At 60.2% G+C, this 9,595-nt stretch overlaps 1 protein-coding gene across 3 annotated transcripts; it reads left to right on the top strand.

Annotated features, from left to right (window-relative positions):
• Nucleotides 1–246: 246 nt before the first annotated feature.
• On the top strand, nt 247–8,875 carry LOC122431337 (aldehyde dehydrogenase family 3 member B1-like). Of its 3 annotated transcripts, XM_043452615.1 has the most exons (11): nt 313–551; nt 1,822–1,911; nt 2,832–2,994; nt 3,527–3,637; nt 3,807–3,927; nt 4,170–4,255; nt 4,349–4,430; nt 4,691–5,077; nt 6,023–6,189; nt 6,774–6,873; nt 7,131–8,875. In XM_043452615.1, the coding sequence occupies exons 1-11, from the start codon at nt 493–495 to the stop codon at nt 7,313–7,315; spliced, it is 1,551 nt and encodes a 516-aa protein (XP_043308550.1). In that variant the 5' UTR covers nt 313–492; the 3' UTR covers nt 7,316–8,875. The 3 variants fall into 3 exon arrangements, with proteins under 3 accessions (XP_043308552.1, XP_043308550.1, XP_043308551.1); XM_043452617.1 differs by lacking the exon at nt 1,822–1,911 and having other exon boundaries at nt 247–395; XM_043452616.1 differs by lacking the exon at nt 1,822–1,911 and having other exon boundaries at nt 320–551.
• Nucleotides 8,876–9,595: the final 720 nt, after the last annotated feature.

Below are 9,595 nucleotides of genomic sequence, written 5' to 3'. Positions count from 1 at the left end.
AAAAGACCTGATGCTGGGAGAGATTAAGGGCAGGAGGAGAAGGGGACGACAGAGGATGAAATGGTTGGGTGGCATCACCGACTCAATGGACATGAGTTTGAGCAAACTCCAGGAGATAGTGGAGGACAGAGGAGCCTGGGAGTTGCAGTCCATGGGGTCGCAGAGTTGGACACTTAGTGACTTAGCAACTGAACAACCACCTTATCTTTCTCCTTATCCGGTAACTTTCTGCCTGTCCTTCCCAGCAATCACAGCATCACCTGGAGTCACCTGGAGTTGCCAGACCTGTTCCGGGGACCAGCTGTGCCAGGTGAGGCAGCTGCAGGACGTGCTTCTGTGTGAATCAGCAGGAGGCCAGACCAGCTGGAGCTTTGGTCTGGGGATTTGTCACCCAGGTACCTCTCCACTGCCCGACCTGGGCGCAGGGCTTCCAGTGGGGGGCTGCACAGGCAACCTGCAGAGGCGGGGTAAGAGCGTACACCTGGAGGCAGAATGTCAGGCATAAAAGGCCCAGGCTCGGCAAAGGATCCAGGGCAGGAGTCCACACCAGGGTACGTGGGGTTGGGGTCGGGGGCAGGGGGTGGGCCAGCAGCACAGGGTGGGGGAGTGGGGAAGAGAAATAGGGTCCCGACCCCGTGGGCTCCCAGGGCTGGGGGTCCAGGGGCCTGGGGCCTGGCTCAGAGCAGGGAGCTGGTGCTGCCCTGCCCCACCCTCCCCGCCCCCACCTCCGACCCCTGTGACGCCTGGGAACACTCTCAGAAAACCTGCAGCCCCCCTGGGCTGGCCTGGCCCAGTGGGGGGTGGTGGTGGTGGTGGAGGCTCCCCAGGCTGGGGGAAGAGGTGGATAGACAGGGGCCAGCCAGGTGTGACCTGGGCTGTGCTCAGGAAGTGCTGCGGGAGTTGGGACAGGGGAAGGGAGCAGCTCCTTGTAAAAACAACACTCACTGTTCATTTCTGATTCTGGACATGTTGCATTCTCCTGGTAGAAAATTTGGAAGCTACAGAAAGATGTTGTTGAGAAGTCAATAAAAAGCACAGGGCGGGACTTCCCCGGGGATCCAGTGGTAAAACTAGCACACTTCAGTGCTGGTGGGGGAGGGACTGCGCGGTCACGGGACCGGGGCTGAAGCCGCTGTGTAGACCCCATTATTTGGAGGGCAAACGATGGTTCATGGGTCGTCTGACCTCAGCCCCACCCAGCCTCCCACCTCCTCATTGATTGGGCAATGGTGGGGGTGGGCCTGAGGATGTGTTCCCTGGGCTTTGATGCATTCTGGAGGCATTCAGCCCTAGAGAGGCTCTAGAGAGCCATGGACGAAGCCAGGGCAGGGCCGATGGGACCAGGCGCCACCAGAACTCCAGCAGGGAAAGCTGGGTGGGGCGGGTGATTCTGGCACCTCTGGGGCAGCCCTGAAACTTGAAAGCCTAAGGGTGCTCCCGGCCACCCTGGACTGAGGGTGGGCGGGGCTGGTGGCCAGAGGCGGCCCCTCAGCCCCAGCTGCTCCAGGAATCGCTCAGGAGGAAACGGGCCTGGTTGGTCTTGGCGCTGAGCCTGGGCCTGGGCGGGGACTATCTGATCTCCCTTTGCCTCTCTGCCATCTGGGGCAGGGGGCTGGGATCTAGGTGGGACCACCCCGGGCCTGGCTGTGGGAGGGCACACCTTGGGTCCCCTTCCAGCCCAAGAAAGGGCCAGGATACCTGCCTGGCCAACCACAGGTGGGAGCAGGCAGGTCCTGGGTTCCCCCTAAGAGCTGAGCTCTTGCTGCCCACCTGCTGAGGAGCCTCACCCACATAGCCAGCCTTCCCCCTCCCACCCAGCAGGACTTCCATGTCCCTGGTGTTCCCAGGGCAGGCTGTGACCTGGAGGCACTTGCCCAAGGCTAGACACAACCCGGCAGGAGGGAGTGGAGGGTAAGAGTCTTGGGGTCAGATCCCTGCTCTGCCTGGCACCAGGTGTTGCCTGGGAATGTGCCCAGCTTCCCCCGTGCTCCTCAGCTTGGAGGCCCGCTGAGCAGGGCACCAGTGCTTGCCCGGCCTTACGGTTTCTATGAATAGTAAGCACAGTGGCCAGGCCCCACTGAGGCTGGCCAGGCCTGTGCTGTGCACGCCCACGGAGAAGTCTGTCCCCACTTCCCAGGTGAGGAGACTGAGGCTCAGAGAGGAGAGGGGGAGGTGCAGGGTGCCCAGTGGGGACGCTGAGACCTGCCTCACTCCACGGTCAGTGCTCTGAGGCAGAGGTCCTGGGCTCAGGCCTGTGAGACGCTGCTGGCTCACATCAGCACACAGAGAAAGGGAATCACAGACAGACACAGAGACACAGAGAGACGCAGAGACACTCAGATAGACAGAGACCTGGAGGCACAGGCGATGGTATGGTTCTGGGGCCCTGGTTGGGGTGCTCAGAGCCCTTTCTTGCTCAAAGTCCAGGTATTTCCCCCCAGAGTGCCCCCTGGGCTCCTTCTTCCCACCCCCATGCCCCATCCCCCTACCCTCCAGCCCCGCCGGGTTCCCTTGGGTGTCAGACTGAGTCCAGATGGGCTCCAGGCTCCAGGCTATCAGCTGTGCCTCCCCGGACGCCCCGCCCACCCCATTGCTCCTTGTTCCAGAACCACCTCCCCAGAGCACAGGGAGCCGTCCCATGCTCCAGGGCCCTGCAGCACACCCCAGCCTCAGTTTCCCCATCTGCCACTGCAAAGTTCTGTGGTCTCTGAGGCAAAGAACCCCTCGAGGCCCTGTGGGGGGTGTCCGTGGGCCCACGTGGGTGTGAGCAAGGGCTGTGGAGGGGTGGTGGAGGTGGGGGCACCCCGACCCACGCTGCCCCCACCCTGCAGGATGGACCCCTTCGCGGACACCCTGCAGCGGCTGCGGGAGGCCTTCAGCTCGGGGCGCACACGGCCAGCAGAGTTCCGGGCCGCCCAGCTGAACGGCCTGAGCCGCTTCCTGCGAGAGAACAAGCAGCTTCTGCAGGAGGCGCTGGCTCAGGACCTGCACAAGGTGGGTGGGGGGCGGGGTGGGGGGAGGAGGGCAGGGCTGGGGGGTGGAGGGCAGGGCGGGGAGGGGAGCAGGGTGGGCGGGGAGGAGGATAAGAGTGGGTGAGGGCGGGCAGGGGTGAGGGGAGGAGGGCAGGGGTAGGGAGAGGAGCAGGGGTGGGGAGGGCAGGAGTGGGTGGGGGCTGGAGCCAGCTGCATCCTCAGCTCAGTCCTGTGGTTCAGCAGACCCTTCCCTGGGCTGCTAGCTGCTCTACGTCAACTCAGTAAATCTGTGAGGCAGGTCTGACTGCTGTCCGACGTCACAGACGGGGAAAGTGAGGTACGTGGGAGTTAAGTCACTTGCCCAAGGTCCCACAGCCAGAAAGCAGCAGAGCCCAGGACCCATGCTCCTCACTGCAGTTCCCAGGGGCTGGCTGTTCTCACCCTGGAGACTGTCTCCGTGTCCACCCTGAGGACTCTTGGGGACCTCCAGCGCTAGATCCACTCCCCTCCCCACCCTGCCCAGGCCTGACCACCAAATCCCCCCTCCACCACAGGCGGCCTTTCATTCGGACATTTCGGAGCTCATTCTCTGCCAGAACGAGGTCGACTTGGCTCTCAGGAACCTGCACACTTGGATGAAGGATGAGCCAGCGGCCAAGAACCTGGTAAGACCTCTGGCCAGGCGGGACAAATCCAGGGCCTGGGCGAGTCACTGACTTTCTCGGGACCGCGGTCTCCTTGAGGGGACTCCACTGCACAGGCAGGTCGAGGGCTATGAGGGGTGGGCTTTGGGGTGATCCTTAGCGAAGCCTCACTGTCCGTCCCACACCCCAGATCACGCACCTGGACTCGGCCTTCATCCGGAAGGAGCCCTTCGGCCTGGTGCTCATCCTGTCTCCCTGGAACTACCCCCTGAACCTGAGCGTGGTGCCCCTGGTGGGCGCCCTCGCGGCAGGTGAGAGGACGCCTCCGCCCTCACGCCCCCCGCCTGTCCTCCCAGCCGCCCCCAGAGCCAGGAAGGAGCGGGGAGCTGGCACCAGGTGGCTGAGAAGGCCTGGTTCCTGTCTGGCCACTGTCCCTGGGGCTGTGTGGCCTCGGGGCCAATAGGGCACCTCTCTCAGCTGGCACTGGGTGTGTGAGGACCCAATGGAGACGGGGCGTGGCTACACGCGGCCCCGCCCTCTCCCCGCCCCACAGGGAACTGCGTGGTGCTGAAGCCCTCGGAGATGAGCAAGTGCACGGAGAAGGTCCTGGCCGAGGTGCTGCCCCGGTACCTGGACCAGGTGAGGGTGAGCCTGTGTCCCGCACCTCCTCTCCCACCAGTGGGAGGTCCTGCAGGGTCCCCTGAGCCGTCCGTCCCTCCCGCCCCCTTGCAGAGCTGCTTTGCCGTGGTGCTGGGCGGGCCCGAGAAGACGGGAAGGCTGCTGGAGCACGCGTTCGACTACATCTTCTTCACGGGTGAGGGTGGCCCCAGTTGGTGTCCTGGGGAAAGAGGGATGTTGGAAAAGAGGCTGGAGAAGGCGGGGGAGGGAGGAGGCGATGGCCAGCAGTGTGGAGCATCCCTGATGGCAATCGTCTGGGGCAGGTGGGCCTGGAAGGATGGGGTCCTGGGGCAGCAGGGCGGGGGCAGATCCCAGTGGGTGAGCCAGGATGGGGCCAGGAAGGTGGTGCCTGAACCATCCGGCCAAGAGCAGTTGAGTCAAATCCCATGTTCCCAGGGAGCCCTCGAGTTGGCAAGATCGTCATGACTGCCGCCGCCAAGCACCTGACGCCCGTCACGCTGGAGCTGGGAGGCAAGAACCCCTGCTACGTGGACGACAACTGCGACCCCCAGACAGTGGCCAACCGGGTGGCCTTCTTCCGCTATTACAACACCGGCCAGACCTGCGTGGCCCCCGACTACGTCCTGTGCAGCCCCGAGATGCAGGCGCGGCTGGTGCCCGCCCTGCAGAGCGCCATCACCCGTTTCTACGGCGACGACCCCCAGAGCTCCCCGGACTTGGGCCGCATCATCAACGAGAAGCATTTCCAGCGGCTCCGGGGCCTGCTGAGCTGCGGTCGCGTGGTCATCGGCGGCCAGAGTGATGAAAGCGATCTCTACATCGGTGAGCCCCGCCCTCCCTGCCACTGTGCCCCACCCCAACCCCTACCCCACCGCTACAGCCCAGCCTGGTGCCTCGACTTCGTGACACTGGTCGCGGTCTGAGCCCGCGACCCCACGACTCCACACTCTGGCCCAAGTTCTCCAAGCTCGGTTCAGTTCAGTCGCTCAGTCGTGACTCACTCTTTGCGACCCCATGGACTGCAGCACGCCAAGCCTCCCTGTCCATCACCTACTCCCGGAGCTTGCTCAAACTCATGTCCATCGAGTCGGTGATGTCATCCAACCATTTCATCCTCTGTCGTCCCCTTCTACCTTCAACCTTTCCCAACATCAGGGTGTTTTCCAATGAGTCAGTTCTTTGCATCAGGTGGCCATAGAATTGCAGTTTCAGCTTCAGCATCAGTCCTTCTGATGAATATTCAGGACTGATTTCCTTTAGGATTATTTAGGTTTCCAAGCTCAGATCCCAGAGTTCTAGGCTCAGGTTCCCAACTTCAGCCCCACGACCCGCTGCTCCACGGGCCACACGACCCCAGGTGCTACGTGCCCATGATTCCGGTTCGCAGCTCCCAAAGCCCGTCCTGAGCGTCGCCTCTGCTGTGAACAAAGAACCCCGGTCTCCTGGACCGAACGGCTCGGAGGGTCTAACAGGCTGGGACCTGCGGCCTCAGACTCTGGGGTCTAAGATCGGGTCATCCTCTGACTGTGAGACCAAGGCTGAGTGGTTCTCTGGGACCCACGGGCCCCGGTCAGGCTGGGGAGCCCCTCGTGGTCACTTCCCGGGGGCTGTGGGGAGACTACCGGCCCTGGGACATCCGGGTCCCTGGGCCCTGACATTCCCGCGGGCCCGCCCACCAGAGGCCCCGCCTACCGAGGCCCTGCCTACCTGAGACCTCGCCCACCAGAGGCCCCGCCCCTGGGCTGAGCAGACCCCTGTTCCCGGCAGCCCCCACGGTGCTTGTGGACGTGCAGGAGACCGAGCCGGTGATGCAGGAGGAGATCTTCGGGCCCATCCTGCCCATCGTGAACGTGAGGAGCCTGGACCAGGCCATCGACTTCATCAACCGTCGGGAGAAGCCCCTGACGCTGTATGCCTTCTCCAAGAGCAGCCAGGTAGAGCTGGATGCAGGTGGGGGCAACAGAGGGGCCCAAAGGGGTGAGACTAGCCACCTCCCTTTTCCCAGCCCACTTACAACGGTCAGGGAGCAGACAACTCCAGGGTGACTATAATCCAGTTTACCTGACGACGGCTCCCTTAACACAGGTGTCCAGCTGAGACGGCAATGGGGTTGGGGGGCAGCACCAAGAACCTACCAACGGGTGGGTGGCCAGCTGCCTGCCCTGGCCGGGGCAGCCTCACCCAGACGAGGAGGTGCCCTTTCTATCTGCCCTGCCCCAAACACCCCTCTTTTCCTAAGTCGTGCAAAAGTTCTGTATGGGTGTTCAGAGCCCCCGAAGTGGGATGGGACAGAGCAAATGTGGGACCCTGCAGGCGGAGCCGGGCTGGCTGCCTGTCTGCTGCGGCGGCTAACCCTCACAGCCGCTTCTCAGGGCCTCCGGCTCCCGCGGGCTCCTCTTTGTGAACTCAGAGGGGCGCGCTCACTCAGCAGAGGATGGAGACCTGGGAGGCGCCTCTGATCACTGTGGAATGAGGAGCTCACGCTCCACCCCTGACCCCGGCCTCCCCCTCCCACCAGGTAGTGAACCAGATGCTGGACAGGACCAGCAGCGGCAATTTTGCAGGGAATGAAGGCTTCACCTACCTGACTCTTACCTCCCTGCCATTCTCGGGAGTCGGTGAGCCCTGCCCTCCTTCACCCTCCAGCCCCAACTCTCAGGGAAGCCCAAGTGGGCACTCCAGACCCAGAAAGGTTCAGTTTGGCCTTCACTCACGGTTCAACCTCGATCCAGGCCCCTGGTCTCTCAGGGCCTCAGTTTCCCTCTCTGCAAAATGGCTCATAGCATGGCCTGGGCTCCCTGCTGGGCGGTGGGCTGCTGCTACTGGTGGCAGGCTCCTTGGCCTGGCCCCAGACCCTCACTTTGTGCCCCTGCAGGTAAAAGTGGGATGGGAAGGTACCACGGCAAGTTCTCCTTCGACACCTTCTCCCACCACCGCGCCTGCCTGCTCTCCCACTCGGGCCTGGAGATGCTGAAGAACATCCGCTACCCACCCTATTCTGACTGCAGACAGAAGCTGCTCACCTGGGCCTTGGGCAGCCACAGCTGCACCCTGCTGTGAACACCCTGCCTGCCTCCAGGTCTCTGTCCACGACCTCTCTGTCCTGCTGCTGCCCGGGTGCTCAGTGGCCCCCAAAAGGCAGGCGTCCTGTCCACAAACAGAAAGGTCCTGCCCTTGGGGCTTTGTCTGAACAGACGCCCGGCTGGACAGGCCTCTGGGCCACCGGTCCAGCCCCTTTCAGGACCAGAGTCCCCTCTGCAGCTTTCTGACAGATTTGTTGACCCTCTGCTTGAACATGTCTGGTGACAGAGAGCTCACCCCTTAGGTTGAGCAGCCCTGGTGGTTAGGAAGGCCGCTCTCACATCATATCTATAATTAGGCTCCTGAAGTAGAGTGATTTCTAACAGCTCCAGCCATACCTGGTTTGGGAAGCTGTGTTTGTCTGGGTCTCAGTTTCCCCAACTGCAGTGAAGAACGTGGGCCTTTGGAGTCGTCTTTGCCCTCCAGGCCAGAGTCTGCTGTGCCCGTGTCTGTCCTCCAAGCTTGCACCTGCCCCCTCGCCCCTCACTCCTCTCAGCTGCCCCGACCCCGGAGGGAGCCTCACTCCCATCTCACAGGCAGGAGCCAAGGCCCAGAGAGGGCGCCGACTCCCCAGGTCACACAGCCTGTCGGGGAGGGGGGTGTTGGAGCCAGTGGGACCTGGGGGTCCCTCTACTTCCTGGGGCTCAGAGGGACAACTCAGCCGGCCCATCTCCAGACTGTTCTCACCGCTGTGGCATGCACACGTGTTGGTACACATAGCACAGATGTGAACACACAGATCCTCAGACAGGCAGACACCAGTGCTCACACACACTTGCACACTCAGCTGGGGCTGGAGGCTGCTGTTTCTGGGGGCTCTTGTGCCAGTTTCCTGACGCCCTTCCATTCTATGAATACCTTCTGAGGGTGTGGAGAAAAGGGAACTCCCCTACACTTTTTTGCGGGAATATACATTGGTGTAGTTACTATGAAAAACAGTACGGAGGTTCCTTAGAAGAACTAAAAATAGAGTAACTGTATGAGCTAGCGATCCCACTAGTCGGCATATATCTGGAGAAGACTAATTCAAAAAGATACACACACCCCAATATTCACTGCAGCGCTATTTACAATAGCCAAAACATGGACGCATCCTAGATGTCCAACAACAGGTGAATGGATAAAGAAGATGTGGTACATATATACACAATGAAATACTGCTCAGCCATAAAAAGTATGAAATACCTAGACTAATACTAATACTAATATTCACTAATATTCACTAATACTAAGTGAAGTAAATCAGACCAAGACAAATGCTACACACTATCACTTACATGTGGAACCACAAAAATAGTACAAATGAACTTATTTACAAAACAGAAGCAGGTTCACAGAGGTAGTAAACAAATTAATGGTTGCCAAAGGGGAAGTGGGAGAGGGATCCATCCGGCGTATGGGATTAACATATACACATTATATACACATATAACATATACACATTAAATAAACCACAAGGTCCTACTATATAGCCCAGGGAACTATATTCAATACCTTATGATAAACGGTAATGGAAGTTATTTGAAAAATATATACATAAAACACAACACTGGGATTCAACCCTGTTGTTGTTCGGTCACTAAGTTGTGTCTGACTCTGCGACCCCATGGACTGCAGCACACCAGGCTTGTGGGTCCTTCACCATTTCCCAGAGCTTGCTCAATCTCATATCCATCGAGTCGGTGATGGCATCCAACCGTCTCATCCCCTGTCACCCCCTGCTCCTCCTGCCCTCAATCTTTCCCAGCACCAGGGTCTTTTCCAATGAGTTGACTCTTTGCATCAGGTGGCTAAAGTATTGGAGCTTCAGCTTCAGCATCAGTTCTTCCAATGAACAGTCAGGATGGATTTCCTTGAGGACTGACTGGTTTGATCTCCTTGCTGTCTAAAGGCCCTCTCAACTATCCTTCAATCTAAAAAATAAATTAATATTAAAAAATATATGTATATACAAACACACCTTCTGAGACACGGAAGCTGGACCTCAGCCAGGGGAACTGAACTTTCCAGGACCCCCTAATGCTGTCCTCCCCAGAGCAGAGGGCCCCCCATCTCCTGGCAGGAAGCATTCGGGCCTCCAGAAACTGCCCCCAATAGCTGGGAGCTGCTGATCAGGCCCTCCTTCCTTCCCAGGAGGCCCAGCGGCCTGGGCGGGCCCCTCGAACAAAGTCTGTCGCTTCTGACTCATCAAGTGGGTCCCTGAGGCCCCCACCCTGGGAGAAGCAGGGAGCAGGGACCCTCAGGAGGGCAGACTCGCTC

This window comes from Cervus canadensis, chromosome 29, assembly GCF_019320065.1.
Source record: "Cervus canadensis isolate Bull #8, Minnesota chromosome 29, ASM1932006v1, whole genome shotgun sequence".
NCBI classification, from domain to species: Eukaryota; Metazoa; Chordata; class Mammalia; order Artiodactyla; family Cervidae; genus Cervus; species Cervus canadensis.
The sequence above is the reverse complement of the archived record's forward strand: the minus strand, read 5'-3'. Positions and strand labels throughout refer to the sequence as shown.

Bases quoted from the DNA above. Each gene is read 5' to 3' on its own strand.
- LOC122431337 (XM_043452615.1), top strand. From the start codon at position 493: ATGTCAGGCATAAAAGGCCCAGGCTCGGCAAAGGATCCAGGGCAGGAG. The intron at 2,995-3,526 runs GTGGGTGGGGGG...CCTCCACCACAG, and splicing joins TGGCTCAGGACCTGCACAAG to GCGGCCTTTCATTCGGACAT. The intron at 5,078-6,022 runs GTGAGCCCCGCC...TGTTCCCGGCAG, and splicing joins TGAAAGCGATCTCTACATCG to CCCCCACGGTGCTTGTGGAC.